Raw genomic sequence first — 18,155 nt, 5'->3', positions numbered from 1 at the left:
TGCCACAGGTGGAAAAAGCCTTTTCTCATCCCTCCATCCATCAGAGATCTTGCTTTTTCTTTTAAAAATTGTCTTTAATTTACCGTTCCATGACAAGTCAGGTGTTCCATTTTCCCAGATGGTCAGGGAAGATGGTATTTGAACATAACAGTCTCTCACTCAACAGGATACTTGCCCAGTTTGTCAGCTCTGATCTGTGAGCAAAGATGCATATGACTTTCACACTCGTCTGTGAAGTATTAGCTTCACTTTCATTAAAGGCGTCATAGCTAGCATTCCTTAGGTGCTAGAGGTGGATGAAAAGGATTAACTAAATGCAGCATGTTCTGGCCGCACTGCCTCAGAAACCAGACATGAATCCTGTCAGATGTGGGCATTGACACTTTTCTCTGAGAAGATGGAGGTAGTGAATCACCGCCATCTCCCACATTCTGATTCCATAAGTAGATGACAGCATAGCCTCAGATTCCTTAAGGACAAATGTTAGAATCCTAGGGCTGTGTTTTCTGAGACAGCTCCTCCATGGTGTACACCGTCAACCAGCAGCACACCCTGGAAACTGTCTTGCTGACTAGCATGCAGGGGGGTATACATGCGGACTGTTCGCTGAGTGCTTCTTTCAGGCAGTACAACAGGTTTTGAGACAAAATGATGAGTCTACAAAGGCAGCTTCTGCCTTCATGGAGCTTGGAGGTTTAGTGCCAAAAGATATGCGTTAATCAAATAAGCACAGAAATGAGAGTATAGTTCTAAACCTAAATAAGCACTCTACAGAAAAGGAATATGCTTTCTAAAAGATGACAAAAGAGGCTGCCCTTGACTCAGAGCAGGCTTCCCCCAGGAAAATGGCTGGAGATGACCTCCTCTGAAGGGTACCTGGGCATTAACTAGGAAAGGAAGCGGCGGGACACAGGGTGTTCCTGTAAGCACTAAGCAAAGGGAACAGCATGTGCAAAGGGCCTGCAGTGGAAGGCACTGAAGGGCTCAATGTGACCTACAGACCACAGGGGCATGTGAGGCACTGGCAGGCACATGAGCAGCAGACCAACGCCTTCTATGCCACCTCAAGGATGAGGACTTTGCCCTAAGAGCCAGGGGTCAGTGGTGGCAAGCTCTAATGAGGGGCTTGGCTCTGCCTAGTAAAAGAAGCCTATCACAAGCTCTGGGGTCCTTGTGAATTTGAGGCTCACACGCCTCTGCTCTTCAGGGAGGGGTTGATCATGTCCTTCTTTCCAACTTTCATCAACTTTGTATCAACTGAAAGGCAGGGTCCTCAATCCTGTGAAGGAATGGACTTTAGTGCTTAACAATGGGGGCACTTTCTGAAATGAGGGAGAACTTGTGTAAAAAAATGCCTAGAATGGGAGTATTGACTTTCTACAAATAAAAACATGTGGCTTCCTATTGTCAAAAGACACCATGAGCATCCACCTGCTGCAACATAGCACTTGAAATGACTGGATTCCTGGGGCTCTATCTGCCTAGAGAGTGGGGCTGCCAAAGGTCAGAACTTGCCCAGTGCGGACGTGTGGTAGATGGGGAGAGAGGACAGATTGAGAGGCATGCAGACCAGGGCCTAGTCCCAGCTCTCCCGCTTCCAGCCCACAGTGGCCCAGGGAAGGTTGCATTCCTGTGTGGAGAGGACAGAGCGACAGTATCCACCTGCAGGTGCACAGTGACACGCAAAGTCCGTGTTCCTGGCCCAGGGGAGGAAGGTTTACCATTCAAATGGTGACTGCTTCATGACACAGAAGGAGGAAGAGGGAGTTGGTGCAGAGTTGGGTGTCTTTTTTTTTTCATTTTTTTTAAAAATCAGACTTTCATTAGTGTTCTGAGGAGGCTGTAATTTCTTTTTAATCTATTTTTAATTGAAGTATAATTTACATATGGTAGAGTGTTCTCTTTTTAGTTGTACAGTTCTATGAATTTTGACATGCAAATTTTTACATTTGACTAACTATTGCCCCAGTCAAGATTGGGACTGTTTTGGTCAACATCTACTTCCCTCTTAGTGGCTGTGATTTGTGGTCAAGGAAGCAGGACACAGATAGCATGGGGAGGATCTGAGGAGGTACAGAATTGGAGATGGTGCTATCCCCAAATCCAGGAAGGCCACCTGGTTATACCATTTCCCAAGCTCCTTCCCCCAGACTAGGAGACCTCAACTAATTTACATAGGAAGCTACAGCCCTCTTGACCTTATGGATCTGAAAAGAAGTGTCCTGGACTCCAGACACCACCTGGAGAAACTAGAGGGTTGAATATGTCCCTGGGCAAGCTGCTAATTCCGTAATGACTTCGTGATCCTTTACTCCAAGCACTGGAGAGAGGGTATGGATTCCACTCCAAGCTCCCTTCCAGCCAAACAGAGCAGAGTGTTCCTCAAGACCCAGCCCCATCCAAAAACCACCATTTCCATTTGTCGCAGGCCTCCAGGCAGCTTGCTGTTAAGTTTGCTCTTCGTTTTAGTTCATGTTTATCATGGCTGTATCCTGTGCTCTGGAGAGTCATAGACAAATTAAACAGTGAAACTGGGACTTGCCCCATGCCCTTCTCAGACTTTCCATTCTCTTGGCACTACCATTGGGTTTCTGCAGTACTACCTTTTTGGAGGAGGGGGAAAATACATGAAGAAAGACTGTAGTCAAACCCTGGCAACGGCTCACTGAAAATGGTGATTTGGGATTATATGAGCATTTCAGAACAAATTTATCAAAAGAGGGGGACAATGAACAAGGCGTAGGATCTCCAAAGAGTTTGTGGAAGGTGGGATCCATGTTCTCAAAGGAATTAAATCAAAATAAGGCAGGAGGCAGAGGGAAAAGGGGAGGAATTAGGAGAATGTTGAAAAGCCCCTCTCCTCTTTGCCAAGTAGAGCAAAGCGTTGCTGGACAACAGTGGGGTAACTTAGCATTTAGGGACGGCATTGGTGAGAAGCCAGAAAGAAGATTTGAGATGGGCAAGTACAGAGGTTATATTGCCAAGTGTTGAATATGCAGAAGATAAGTGGGTTTTGTCTCAGGATAATATCCATATAAAATTTGCTATTTTAACAGAAGATTTCCTTCAGGCAGAGATTCAAGGAAATATCTGGCCTGTGGCCCAGGTCGCATAATTGTCACAGACCCTAGCTTTGACTCTTGGTGTTTCTCATTGGATCCCTGGAACCCTCTGCTGTCTGCTCCCCATCCCCAGTGGGCGTGACCTTGAGTTGACCCATCCCCAGGGTTCTTTTGTCTTTTGCAATCACACTTTCAAAATACCCTGAAAAGGATTTCGATTCTATTAGAATCTGATGTTAAAAAAATATTTAGTTTCTCTTGTAAGAGGAAATCAGTTGTTTGCCTACATCTGAACCTGCTAACCAAAAAAAAAAAAAGGAGGAAGGGAACACTCAAAACAAAAAGAGATAACGCTGAACCCAGGGCATTCTTTCTGGAAAAGAAAGAAAGAAAGAACTGGGCATTGCCTGCATTGTTTTATGAAGAAATGCCTCTAAAGGTCAGGCAATGTATTTTGGGTACCCCCACTGAGCTATAACCATGAAGAAAATGTGTTTTCATGCATTATTTGCAACCTCAGTTTTCCTTGAATAGATGATATAATAAGGAATTGCATTCAACAGAGAACGGCAAGCATCTCCAGAAGGTAGGAGGTGGGGGATCTTCTGTCCCCTGGCCCCATCCACAACCATAATGTCTCTCGAAGGAATGTCACCTGCAGGAACCTCCCTCCGTACCTCTGATAGGAGGCCTGGCTCTGCCAGGGCCAAATCTGTGTGTCTCTTTCTCCTTTGGGCCCTGAGAAATGGAGAAGAGCACTCTGGAGCATGTTCTTCGTCCTCTGAGCCTCCCTGAGAGAACAGCAGAGGGAGTCTCTGCCCCCTGTACTTGACTAGGCCTTGTGAGAAGGGAAAATAAGTTGAAGCCTTCAAAGCTAGATTTTAAAGTGACTGAGTGTCGGAGCTCACTTCTTACCTGGCACAAAAGTCTTCCTGTTTAAGCCATGATAGATGCCTGCAAATCCAACATTACACTTCCTCTGGCTTTGATAACATCACTCCAAGCAACTGCATCTTCCCTTGATGGAACAGTCTCCACTTTGTGCAACCTTGAGTTTGCACCTAAGACACTCATGATTCCAACACAGCTTTTTTCTGTACTCATTTATGCATCTACCAGTTCACTGGCACACAAGTAAACAGTTATTGGACATCTACGGTGGGCCAGAAACTGAGCTTATTGCCTCACCTAATCTTCTTGGAAACCTTGTGAGATGGCACTGCTTGCACCCGTCTTACAGCCTTTGAAGGGTGATGTGGTGCCCGTGGCCATGTGACCAGCAGGTGTCAGGCTGGGATCACACCCAGGTGCGTATGCTGCTCACACCATATATTAGCCCTGAGGGGTGCTTACAGTGGAAATTGTGCAGGTTCCTGCCCAAGGGGGACATGTAAATACATCTAGAAGTAGTTGTTATCTTCCCAAACAATGCAGTACATAAATTGAATCCCAGTGCACTCTTATCAAAACTGCTTGAGTACACCCACTTGCACCTAGAACATTTTTCAATGTCATTCTTTCAGTCTTTCTTTCAGTGTCTTTGACCTACAGCCTCTACAGTCATCTCCTGCTGCTTGTATCTCTCTTTCCACCTCTTCAGCTCCCTTGCAGCCCGTCTCACCTCATTCACTATGCTCAGTGGGCTCCACCAGGTCTCTTACTGGTGCAGGGCCTTCGTGGTGTGATTCTTCCCACCTGGACTGCCTCCCCCTCCAGTTTGCATTTGACAAGCCCCTCCTTCCCCTTCAGGTCTGGTGTTAAGTGTCAACTTGTCCAGGATGCTCCCTCTAGTTCTCCACTCTAAATCCTGCCTCCCTTGTGTGCCTTTTCAGAGTGTGCTGTGCTTTTCTTCCCCTGCACTTATCACTGTTTCTAAGTTAAGTACAATTTGGGGATGATCAGTTGTTTCATATTTTTCTCCCCTGCCAGAGTCTAGCTTATATGGCAGGGACTAGTCATTGTACCTATCACCATGAAAGGCACAGAGTAAGTGCTCAGTGGGTAATTGCTGAACTAATCTAAGAAACGAGGTGGGAACTGGGGGAAAAAAAGATAACAAAGTCATTTGACTTAAAAAATGAATTCTGTTGGCTTTATAACAGCAGGCTAAGAAAAAAAAAATTGAATGCTGGCTTATCCAGAAATACCACCTTGGCTTTCTTGCCCCGGCCTTTCATGCTGTGAAATACCACCAGCATCTGGTCCCTGGGAGTCTCTGTCCAACCTGGATGTCCAATGATGTGAACAGAAAGCAGAGACCACACAGGTTGACCCATGGCACTGGTTTCATAAGGTCTGTCCTGATTTTAAATGCTCAGGGACAGTTTTTAAAGCTAACTGATTTGTTTATGTGGTCCTGGTGTCTTTCCCTGAGAGGCACTGTGGCTATTTAGTGTTTTGAGAATCTCAAGTTCAGATGAGACTGGTCAACAGAACTGCTGATCCCCTGGGCAGCAGGAAGTGAGGAGGACAGGGAAGCTCAGGGCCCCACACAACTAATGTCCTGGGGCCCAAGATGCCGCGTGAAGGTTTTTGCCTCTGGGTTTTGAAAGTGTGTTTTGGTCTTCCAGTGTTCCTTAAGAAAATGCCCTTCTTCTGGAATAACAAGAAATCCTAACGCAATGAGGTCCTACAAGTTGATTTAACAGTGACTGGGAGCAGACCCTTTTGAAAAACAGAAGGCTGGGTAACAGGGGCAAACTGTAAGGTATCACTGTCTTCTCTGGTCTCCCAGCCCCATTTATCTGCACCTGTCCTGCCCCCACTTGTGTAGCTCTTCCTTCACAAAGATTTAGTCTACTCCTTAGGGAGAGCATGGCTCAGCTTGTTATCTCCATAGGGCACCGTGCATGGCAGCTGCCCCAGCACACACACTACAGCCATCAATTCATCTGCGATGGATGCCAAAATCTCCAACCCTGTCTTCACAATAACCACTCAAACTAAAATTCACGAGTTTGGCATTATTCAGATATATAAAGCATTTGAATATTTGCCTGGACTCTACTTTCTTTTAATTTCTTCTTTAAAAAAATCTTTCTGGGCCCTGCATATTGCATTCGGCCAGCCCTACCATCCTAGAAAAGCGAGCCCAAGAAATGCGTGCATTGAAAAGGCAAAGTTTTTAATCTCCAACAGAGACGAGAATGATTTCATACTGGATGAGACGTTTAGAAATGAATACTTGAATTGGAGCCACAAACTGAGACCCTTCATGACTACAGTGAATTTGGATATCTCGCAGAGGAGATAACGCCAAACCATACACAGGACACACAGCTGGGATTCTCCAGATGCCCCAGGAAGGGTTTATTTAATTCATTCCAACAAATGATCCTGTAATGTATTTAAAAGCACAGAGACACAAGTCCTCATATATGAAGTTGTTATGGTTACAGAAGGACAATAAATAAATATCTGTGCACACAGAGATAGCATGAAATCATTCTACAGTGAAAATCATAGCCTCTAAAAAAAGCTTTGAAAATCAGAGATGGTGCCATCACCAGACAACACAAGTGCTGGGGTGCAGGGCAGTCCTCCATGCTTCTCACAGCATTTGCATGGTTTTTGAGTCCCATTGAATGACATACAATGAGGGCACTGGGGGGAGGAAAAGTGAACAGACACACAACCCGAGAGCACACTGTCATTTGTTTATTTTGCACAAGTGATGTCATAAGCAAGGATTTTGCCTGTGTTCTAGTTTCTCTCCAATAAATAAATAACTATGTACAAATATATTGAGTTTACAAAATAGAAAAGGAAAACCTTTGTCTTACAAAAGATACATTTCTATGATACATTTATTTCCATGTACTGAAGCAGGATTTCATTCCTGGCTTAGTTGAACCAAAGACCTTGCAGATCCTGTGTGGCAGTGTCTAGAGCTGTGTACCTAGTCTTTTCTACCAAAGAGCAAAGCTACACAATGAAAATTCCTCAGTTTCTTGACAATAAGGGCCTGACTTGGCCTGCTACTTATAACTGATCCATATTTAATGTGTTCCAGAAAAATTGGAAGCAGTCTGGAATTGTTGTCCTCAAATTACTGAGCAGACACACCCCCTGCTGATCTTGTTAAATATAGATTCTCATGAACTAGATGGGGTGGAGCCTAGGATTCTGCATTTCTAACCAGCTCCCATGGGCAGCTTCCAATTCTTGTTCAGGGGCCACATTCCAAAAGGCCTCTCTGAAATGGTAGAAATTCTCTGAGGACCTGATTAAGGCTAGGCCCTAATTGGGCATCCTCCAGTATCCATTCCCAAGCTCCCAATTCCACAAGACCAGTAGAGCTGGTTTTATTTTGGTCTACCAGTGACAAGAACAGTGAGAGTCAATTGCTAACTGACATGAATCTTGCAGTTCAAAACTTTCTTAAACTGTTTCCTGGGAGGTGCTTGTCTCTTTTCTCAATCTAGAGCAACCTTCTCAACATTTTCAACACTGTCAAATATAAGTAATAATAACAAAAAAGGAAACTGCATAAGAAGATTAGCAACAATGACCATTTTTCAATACAAATCAAAACAGCAACAAAATTCAGGCTTACTGTTTAAAAATAAAGATAAAAACCTCTTTGGGTGTAATTTCTATGACAGTCCAGCAACATCAATTTAATACCTTTTACATCTCAACCTTTGTTTAAAATTATTTTGCTCTGGGAACCTGAAATTTCAGGATAAATTAGCAAATCTGGTGAAAAAGCAAATGGCTATTTTTACTTTTAGTGTTTTTGTTTTTGTTTCATGTAGGGGTTCTGTCAGAGCAGATAGCTAAGAGCAAAAGAAGTAGGGTCAGGCACAGGTAGGGTGACTCAGGTGAGTTGGCCCAGTTCCTCGGATGAGAAAACTAAGAAGAATGGGGAATAAATGGGTCTTGCTTCATAAATGTGAGAGGGCTAGGAAAAAAAAAAATTCACCAAGATAGTTTAGCTGTCACATGACAAGTGGGAGTCTGTAGAGAGAGAGAGAGAGAGACCGGAGAGCTGTGCAAAGTGGATACTGGAGACATACAGGTAGGAACAAAGGATACAAACAAAAACCTAGATACTTAAAAATAAATAAATATTTTGGTCATCCCTAGCCCACGAGGTCAAGGTCTGCCCAAAAGGCTCTCGACCAATAACGCTCACCCTCCTGTGCCCAGTGATGAGGACCTGGGACACATCGCAGTCTGTGTCTTCGTTGCAAAATTGCCATCTCTGCCCAGTGGTCCAGTGACGTCAAGGAAGAGGCCGAGGCTCATTCTCCTCTCTCTAATCACTCCCTCCCCAGTTAGCCATGGAATCGAAGAAAACAGCTTGGGGGTGCGAGGAGGGTCTTCTCCAGCTGTAATGCCAACTAAGGTGCTTTGGGTAGCAAAGCTGGGGGTGAGGAGGCCCAGGAGGGAGAGAAAGGCCACGCCAAAGCCGGGCTCCTGGACGGAGGCCGCTCAGAGTCTCTGCGGCTTCCGCTCGGTCCGCACGGGCTGCAGCACTACCTCCTTGGAAGGGGCCGCGCACTTGTACTCCATCTTGGCCCTGGCGGCGCCCTGCTTCTTCCGCAGGTGGCAGAGGAGCGCCAAAAGCGCCACCACCAGGCACAGGCTCGCGATGGAGATGCCTATGAGCACGCCCGAATGCACGCGCCCCACGACCGGGGGACTCGAGGTGCAGCCGGGCGTCGGGCCTGGGGGGGGCTCCCCAGAGCCGTCGTCACCACCATCCATCTTGCCGGAGTCACAGTCAGTGCCAATACGGCGGACAAGGGCCGAGTCGGGCCCGCAGATGCACTCGAAGGTACCGGGGAGATTGCGGCACACCCCGGAGCAGAAGCCGCCGTTTTCGCACTCGTCGATGTCCGAGCACATGAAACCGTCGTCCAGAATATAGCCGTCAGGGCACTCACAATTAGCCCAGGTGTTGGGGTCGCAGTCGGCTGGACAGGCAGTCTGGTTGCAAAACATCTGGCACCTGTGCGGCTCGTGGGGAATGGGCGCGAAGCCCTCCGCGCAGACACAGAGGTAGCTTGTTTGGTTCAAGGGCTGGCACTGGTACTCGCAGTTGGCTCCGAAGCACGGGTCCACGGGCTCCACACACTCGCCGTCCACCAGGTCGTAGCCAGGTTTGCAGTGGCACTCGAAGCCACCCTCTGTGTTGACACAGCGCTGCGGGCACGGACTGGGCACCAGCAAGCAGTCATCCACGTCCTCGCACCGGTGTTGGTCGGCCGCCAGCCGGTAGCCGGTCTCGCACATGCACGAGTAGGAGTCCGGCTTGTCGGGGTTGGGAACGCAAAAGTGCTCACAGAGGTCGTTGCAGGAGTGCGTGCAGGAGCGGCCGTCTGCCTGCAGGGCGGCGCCGGCTGGGCACAGGCAACGGGGAGCCCCTGCGATTGTATTGCACGCGTGCTCGCACCCGCCGTTCTCCACGCTGCAGTCCCAAGCGCCCGGCGCCTCCCTAGCCCAGTGCCCCTGAACCACTCCAGGCGGCGCGGCGCACATCAGCTCTAAGCCGAGGGGCGCCACAGCGGCGGAGCTGCCCACCGGCAGCGCCTGGAAGTCCGCTCCGCGGGCCGCGAACGGGGTGCCGTAAGTGATCGAGAGGGCAGCAGTCGCGGCGCCGGGCTCCACAGCCAGGGGCCTGCAGGTAGCTGGGAAGTGGAACTCGCAGAGGAAGCCATCGGCCTTCACATCGCACTGCTGCTCCTCCCAAACCGGCTCGCCGGGCGCAGTGGCCCCAGCAGCGGAGACAGCGACGCACAACGGGCCGCAGAGGGGAGCCCCATTGAGGTCGAGCCGCGCCCACCTGCTGTAGCTGGTGCAGTTGTCTCCCGTAACCCACTGGAAGCCGCGCAGGGGCCCGAGGCGCTTGGGGTCGCCGCAGCCGGGTGGCAGCTGAAGGCCGATCCAGAGGCGCCGGCTACCGCCGCGGTCGCCGCTCAGTAGCAAGGAAATGACATCGGCAGCCACTGAGGAGCGCACTGTCATTAGGTGGCCCTGCAGTCTATCGCAGATCTGACTGGCATCGAGGAAGGTCGCGGGGCCCGGGTAGAGCGCGAAACAGTCGTGCTCGACGCACTGGCTGCCACCGGGCTGCTGTTCTACGGGTGCGGGGAACCCCAGGCCGGCCAGGGTCAGCACGCCAAGGAGCAGGACCCCGAGCATGTTACCCAGGCGCGCAGCGTGCAGGCGCCGGGGAAAGCGCTGGCACTGAGACTGGGCCGTGCCGGAGCAGACGGGCGCAGGACGCGGATGGCGACAGCCGCTTCTGTCCATCCCAGCCCAGACACTTCTGGCCGCGGCGCGCAGCCCCTGCGAGGCAGCCTCTGACATGAGGATCCGCCGGGGCACGAGTTTATAAGTGCGCGGCCCTCCCTCCTGGACGTTCGGGAAAAGGAAGGAAGTGCCTAGTGGGAAGGGCTGATGCCGCATACTCGGATTGCTGGGTTCTCTGGCCGCCCTGCGCCCGCCCTCGCGCGTGGGATCACCTCGCGGGGATGAGTAAACTCTGCCCTGGCGCAGGGAAGTTCTCGGGCGGGGCCGGTAGGGGCAGGCGCCAGGGAAGGCCAGCACCCTCGTAGCGAGACGACTGTCCCCGCCCCCACCACTCGGGCCCCCACGCGTGCAACCCTCTTTCGTCTCTTGGTCCTCCTTTCTTTCTTTTCATACATGTTACGGCCACTTCCAAGGAAAGCCTGGATTGCAGAGCTCTGGGAACCAGAGACTTCAGAGAAGAGGGCTTTGAATGGAGCGTGGGGGAGATGGTGCACAGGACCTGCAGGACGCTGGGAGGGGTGATCGGCACCAAGGGAAATTTGGCAGGAACTGCCTAGGACGTGGACTTCCCCAAAGACAGGATCCCGAGGAGAAGCAGCTGGATCCCATCCCCGGCCTGGGTGCCTGGCTCAGGAAACCAGCGGAGCGCTTGGCCTCACAGGAGAGTGGGTGTGGCTGGGGTGACGGGGCAGGGCGGGGAAGACTGGCCTAACACCAACGCCCTCTGCCCTATGGCTGGCCAGGGACCCGCGAGTCCCTGGGCACGCACAAGTCAACGCCAGACTCCATTTCGTCGGGTGGGGAAGCCGCGGGGATACTGTCAGGGCGCCGAGGTCCGGACCCCGCTCAGAGGCCGTGGCAGGTGGATTGCTGCAGCGCCGGCTAGGAGCAGGCGCGTGGGAGCAAGTCATCCTGGACGGTTTCGGTCCAGCTTCCGAGGGACGTGCTTCTCTCACCTCAGCACAGTGGCTGGCAGTGCCCCAGGGGTGGCGCTGCGGGATCCCAGCGGATCCCACCCAGGTCAGCTAAGCAGGTTTCCATTTCGTCCAGAGGCCGAATTGATACCGAGGTGCATAGAAATGCCACTTGCTCGGCAAAGGGCACTGAAGAGCCACGGTCCTGTGGATGGGCAGGATGGGGAGGCCTGGAGGAGGAGATGGGAATCTGTCACTTTCGACCTCATCCGGTAGTACACTTACCGGGAAAACGGAAGAGTATGTTTGCCCCTCGGGTCGCCCCCATAATGGTCAGAGACAAACGGTTTAAAAACACCCTTGCCTCTCTCCTCTACTGTCCTCACAACGAGCGCCAGGGGGCGGCGCTGTCGAGCTCTAAACAAAGCCAACGAAGTCGGAGAAGTTTCGGTCTAAAAAGGGTTAAGGTGTAGGAGCACATAGGCCTCCCTCTGGGGTTGGAAGCTCCGTTCCCGGGCAGTTCCGCGTGGATTCCGCGGCGGTCACCTCTTGCCTCCAGGGCCCCGTAGATCCTGGACTTTAAACAAGAACAGAGAGTATGGCGTCTGCACGTGTGACAGGCACGCACCGGTGGGGTGGACCCGGCTGGACTGGACTGACTCGCAGTGACCAAACGGGTGGGGCGTGGACACTCTGAAAGTGAAAGGGGCTAGCACCACTATCCCGCCCCATACTCCCCAGCGCCTTGGGGCAGAGAGCCTCAAAACATCCCGCTGAGCTGAGCTCTGCGCTGGGAAGGGCGCCCCAGGTCCCAGAAACCAAGGAGCTGCTGGACACTGGGTTCTGAAGCTCCCGGAATGCACACAGCTGCACCTCCCCTGACGCGGACTCCCTGGGAAGAGGAAGGGAAGAGCAGCAGATAGGACAGTAAGGCTGTCCCCGGCGGGAGCAGGCAAGCGGTGGCTGCCTGAGCTGAATCAGGGGGTGCACTCCGGGGCACAGCTTGCCTAGCAGGACGCAAAAGCAGGGCTGCCTGGGGTGCCGCCATGAGGGTAAGGGTGGAGCCTCAGGGGCAGGAACCTCGTTGAGGCACTGCCGAAAGGTCTCAGAATGTGGGGACAATTCCCAGAGTGAATGAGACAAGAGAGGGGACAGAATCAGTTACAGAATCAGAGACCAGTGCAAAGTGAAAATGTGGGGTCCCTTGTTCAATTACAAGGATTTCAAGACTGTGATAGCAAAGCGTTAAACAAGGAGTGGGGCCCTGGGGGGTGATGACCAGGGCCCTTCTGAACCTGCCAGCCCTAAAAGGGACTGAGGGACACTGAAGGATCAATCTCACCGCACACCAGGCTGGTTGCATTCTTGGATGGACTCTAGCTGATTCACCACCACAGTGTTTCACTGGACGTCCTATACAGGTCCACTTGCGCCCATTACACATTCTTGGAAAGAAAAAAAAAAAAAAAAAAAAAAAAAAAAAAAAAAACAGTGTGAAAACAGCCCCAGTAACTGAGTCCACTAAGAACTCAGTGATGCCTGTGAAACTTGGATCAACCCTATATGAGGAGGTGCAGACGTTGGATGTTTCTATATTAAAAAGAAACTAGAGCAACAACAGATAGGAGCAGAGCATTGCCCCATGGGTGGCACCACAGTGTCTGGGTTGCCCTGCACAAGGATGGGTGGACATGACCCACTTGGCTTTCCCACCTGTCAGGGCTTTACCCCCGGCCCTCAGGATACCTTCGCCTTCCGGTGCCTACCTTCAGCCACTTCGTTTTTCCTCTCCAGCCTACACCTTGGAGGCTTTGCATATTTTAAACTACCTTCTGGTGACTGAAGGCCCCCTGTCTCTGTTCTTGCCCCATCCTTATCTTCCTATCTGTGCTCCCTGCACATCAGGGTGGGCCACTCCCTCCCACCCCTTTGCAGGTAACACATCCGCTTCCCACTCCTTGGCCCACCAGCACCCTCACTCTGGCCCACCAGCAGACTTGCTTTACTCCTGAAACACCTCTCTTGAAGAACACTCATCTGGTCCTAAATACTGTTGCCAAAATCTTGTTTTCAGCCACCTTTCTAGAAGCCTTGGTGCCATTTGCACTTGTGACCCTTCACCATTCTCAAGGCTCCTCCTTCAATTACTTTTGAGACACGTGTTTTCCTCCCCTCCTCTCTTATGAGCCTTGGGGAGGCCCCTGGGGTCCTCTTGTCCCGCCCACTAGAGTGGTCATTCTCAAGGTTCTGCTGGTGGTCTTCGTCATCTCTTCACAATCCACCTTTTGGTGAACTTACCCATTCCCCTGGCAGTGATAGCAGTGTCCAAGGAGATTGGGGAGGGGGTATTATAGAAGGGACCCCTACTCCATCTTTCCCAGTATTAATAGTTGGTCCACTGAGGTTTTAAACCATGGATTTGCCTTTGACTTTCTGCTCTCCTTCATCCTCTGCCCAGTTTTTGTGTCTTGTTTCCCCTGATCACTGCTCCTGCCTTCTCAATTTATGCTAAGACAGCTGGGTCTCCAGCTCTTTTCCTTGCTTCTTTTCTCTCCAGCTCTCCACTGTGGCTGAGGTCACTCTGATCCTCATACTGCCTCAGTGCTGCACCTGCCCACTGGAAGAGCCTATGCTCTTTCCCCTCCGCACTGAAGATGCTCGCGATAGTGCCTCTCTACTCTGTGGCCACAGGTGAGGAAATTTGCACGCAAGGGGCTGTGCTGGAATTTGGACCCAGAGCCAGCACCCCTTCCACCTCACAAGGCTTCAAGGACCAGTGTCCTACTGGTCTCCATGGATACGGAAACGTCCTGGAAAGGGAGGCTCCTGATCACTGTCAGAGAAGCACCTTGTCCGCTCACCTCCACCCTGTGGTCCATATCTCTGCCTCTGCCAGCAACATTCTCGTCTGCCAGCCTCTTCAGCCACTGAAATCTTTTCCTTCTTTCAAGTCCCAGTTCAAGCTTCCCCATCAGCAAGTTTTCTGAATAACCCAACCAGAACTGATCTGTCTGTGACTCCCATAGAGAGGTCGTCTTCTCAGCAATTTAATACTCACCACTCCCTCCCTGCTCTGTACTTAATCATGCACATACCACACTTTTTGATGCAGTCCAGATTCCCACACATCTTTGTATCCCCTTGCACCTAGCCGCACACTTTGTAACCAGACAGTGCCCAGGGCTTATTACAGCACCTGTGGTGGATGTTTCTTTGTCCTCTCCAGGGTGATTTTCTCACATTCACCAGCAAAGACGAGGATGGGGGCCCTCAGAGTCTCAGGGTGAATTAAAAGTGTGGACTTTGGAGCCAACTTGGCTGCATTGGAGACCCAGCTCCAGCATTCACAAGTTTGTGTTTGTTTTAAGATTTGACTGATAACCCCTCTCCTTTGTAGCTCAGTTTCCTTGACTGTATAATGGGAATAGTCCCTCCTTCAAAGTGTTAGGATGAAGATTAAATGGGTTATACGTGTAAAGCATTTAGAACAGAGGAGCCGTAGTCAACTCACAATACATTTTAGCAAAAGAGAAAACACTCAGGTCCCTAGAATTTGGATTCTTCCTCTGATTGCATTCAATATCCAGCATGGTTTCTTGTCCATGGTAGGGACTCACCAAATGTCTGCTGGATTTAATTTGTTCCAGCCAAGCATTTCTACCATTAATAACAATAAGCAATTGTGAAAAAACCGGGGATGGAGGCATAGGGAAGAAATTGAAGCATGTCCTGTCTCAGGCTTCCCATCTGCCCCAGAGACATCCATAGTGACTCCCCATTGCCCAGGTGTGGAAGCCGAAGGCCAGAGAGAATCAGTGACTCTCCAAGGCCACACAGCTTGTAAGTGGTGAAACAAAGATTCACCGGCCCGTGGTAAGGATGAAATAACTACAATGTAGAGTATGTCTGAGCTCCCGTTTTGCCACATATTGGCCAACTTGGCTGAGTTATTTCAATCTCTGGTGTTCTTTCCCCAAAACTGGAGATATAATATTTAATATATAGGGTTAGTGTAAAATCAAAACAGAAAATGTACACAGAGTGACTATTACTTTTCTTGGAACACAGCAGCTGTTTAACACATACAGCTGTTACTACTGGCAAAAAAATAAAAATAAAAGGCTTTATCAAAGACCCCTGTGGTCACTGGTATCCATCCAGGAAGTCTGGCTTTTTATTTATTTACAGACTGATATTGACTTTTGAGACAGAGTCTCAAAATCTGTAGCCCAGACTAGAGTGCAGCCGTGTAATCATGGCTCACTGTGGCCTTGATCTCCCAGTTCAAGTGATCCTCCTATCTCAACCTTCAGAGTAGCTAGGACTACAGGTATATGCCACCACACCCAGCTGATTTTTTTCTTTTGTGTGTATGTGTAGAAATGGGGTCTCACTATGTTGTCCAGGCTTATCTTGAAATCCTGGGCTCAAACAATCCTCCACCTCAGCCTCTGAAAGTGCTGAGATCACATGCATGAGCCACTGTGCCCAGCCAAGTCTGGCTTTTTAGAAGGAAGTTTGTGCTTGACGTCTGTGGAGGAGGCTGGACCAACTACCTGGGCAGTGAACAGACTTCAGTCACTTTTATTGAAAGCAAACCTGTGTGAATGTTGTTAGAACAGAGATGAAAAGGAGTCCACAGACAGAAGGGGGCCCCAGTGGCATTGTGCTGACCCCATACATACCTTAGTCATATTTATAATACACTAACAATACTAAAATGCAAATGTAAAAATTAAGTCTCTATGGCTATGTAGCAGTATATAAATTCAAGGATGGACAAATAACTGTTAAGCAAATGTCTAATAACTGCAGCATGTTAGAGCAAAACAAGTATTTTGCTAAATTTTGGCACTTACTCAGGCTTTCTTAAAGAAATAAGGTAAAAGTGGACAATTCTTTGTTGGTCCATTCTTCAGAATAAACTTTATTTGTCTATTATTTGTAAAAGAAAATATGTTGCATGTCCAAAAAACCATACTGCTAATATCATACTCAACGGTAAAATATTGAAAGCCTCCTCCCTAAGGTCAGAACAAAACAAGAATGTCTGCTCTTACCACTTCCATTTAACATTATGCTGGTGATTCCAGAGCAGTTAGCTATGAAAAGGAAATTTAAAAGTCCAAGCTGGAAAGGAACAAATAAAACTATCTATATTTGTGGATGATATTATCTTTTTTGTATACGGGAAATCCTAAGGAAAACACTTTTTTAAAAAACTAAGAACTAATAAAGGAGTTCAGCAGTTGCAGGATACAAGATCACTACATAAAAAGCAATTGTATTTCTGTATAACAATGAAAAAATGAAAATTATGAAAACAATTCCATTTATAATAGCATCAAAAAGGATAACATACTTGGAGATAAATTTAACAAAATAAATGCAAAACATTTGCTCTTAAAACTACAAAACATTGCTGAAAGAAACTTTAAAAGGCTTAAATAAATGGAAAGACACCCTATGCTCATGAATTGGAAGACTTAATATGATTAAGGTGGAAATATCCTCACAATTTATCTATAAATTTGATGCAATCCCTGTCAAAATCTCAGCCTTTTTCTTTGCAGAAATTTACATATTTATCCTAGCGTTCACATAGACATTCAAGGGATTCCAAAAAGCCAAAGAAATCTTGGAAAAGAAAAAATATGAATGCTTACTTCCTGATTTCAAAACTTACCACAAAGCACCAGAACCAAAACAATATGGTGCTGGGATACAGACAGACATGAATCAATGGAATAGAATTGAGAATCTAAAAATAACCCTCACATTTGTGGTCAATTGATTTCCACAAGAGTGCCAAGGCAATTGAAAGAACAGTCTCTTCCACAAATGATTCTGGAACAACTGCATATCTACATGTGGTAGGGTAGGACCTCTACCTCACATCAAATAAAAAATTAACTAAAAATGGTCAAAACACTTAAATGTAAGTCTAAAACTAGAAACTCCTTAGAAGAAAATATAGGTGTAAATCTCTGTGGCCTTCAATAAGGCACCGGTTTTTTAAATATGGTACAAAAAGCACAAGCAATCCAAGAAAATGTAGATAAGTTGGATATTATCAAAATTTAAAACTTTTATGCTTCAAAAAAAAGTGGAGACAGAATGGTAGGAGACATTTACAAATTATGTACCTGATAAGGTCTCTCTAGAATATATAAGGAACTATTACAAGTCAATAATTAAAGACAATTAACCCAATTAAAATGTGGGCAAAAGATCTGGATAGATATTTCTCAAAAGAAGGTATATAAATGGCCAATACATCAGGACACCTGAGTGAGAAGACAGAGATCCTGTGCACATGGAAGGATGCTCAAAATCGTTAGCCATTAGGGGAATGCAAATCAAAATCACAATGAGATACCAGTACACACCCACCAGGATGGCTACAATCAAAAGACAGAGAAGAACCCTCAGATAGTGCCGATGCAGATATTTAGTGGTGCAACCACTTTAGAAAGCAGTTTTTGGCAGTTCCCCAAAATGTTAAACAACAGTTACCATACAATGTAGTAATTCTACTCCTAGGTATACATACTCAAGAAAAATTTAAACATTTTTTTTTAGGTGGAATCTCACTCTGTCACCAGGCAGGAGTGCAATGGTGCAATCTCGGCTCTTTGCAACCTCTGCCTCCTGGGTTCAAGCGATTCTCCTGCTTCAGCCTCCTGAGTAGCTGAGACTACAGGTGCATGCCACCACACCCAACTAATTTTTGTATTTTTAGTAGAGACGGGGTTTCACCATGTTGGCCAGGATGATCTCAATCTCTTGACCTTGTAATCTGCCCACCTCAGCCTCCCAAAGTGCTGGGATTATAGGCACTAGCCATTGCGCCTGGCCCTGGTAGCATTATTCTTCATAGCCAAAGAGTAGAAAGAACCCAAATATCCATCAGCTGTTG

General features: G+C 48.4%; 1 protein-coding gene across 1 annotated transcript; it reads right to left on the bottom strand.

Annotated features, from left to right (window-relative positions):
- Window positions 1-6,342: 6,342 nt before the first annotated feature.
- Window positions 6,343-10,569, bottom strand: THBD (thrombomodulin). The gene has a single exon (XM_010369093.2). The coding sequence runs from the start codon at window positions 10,476-10,478 to the stop codon at window positions 8,499-8,501; it is 1,980 nt and encodes a 659-aa protein (XP_010367395.2). The 5' UTR covers window positions 10,479-10,569; the 3' UTR covers window positions 6,343-8,498.
- Window positions 10,570-18,155: the final 7,586 nt, after the last annotated feature.

This window comes from Rhinopithecus roxellana, chromosome 13, assembly GCF_007565055.1.
Source record: "Rhinopithecus roxellana isolate Shanxi Qingling chromosome 13, ASM756505v1, whole genome shotgun sequence".
Classification (NCBI taxonomy): Eukaryota; Metazoa; Chordata; class Mammalia; order Primates; family Cercopithecidae; genus Rhinopithecus; species Rhinopithecus roxellana.
The sequence above is the reverse complement of the archived record's forward strand: the minus strand, read 5'-3'. Positions and strand labels throughout refer to the sequence as shown.

Coding starts and splice junctions, on each gene's coding strand:
- THBD (XM_010369093.2), bottom strand. CDS start 10,478: ATGCGGCATCAGCCCTTCCCACTAGGCACTTCCTTCCTTTTCCCGAAC.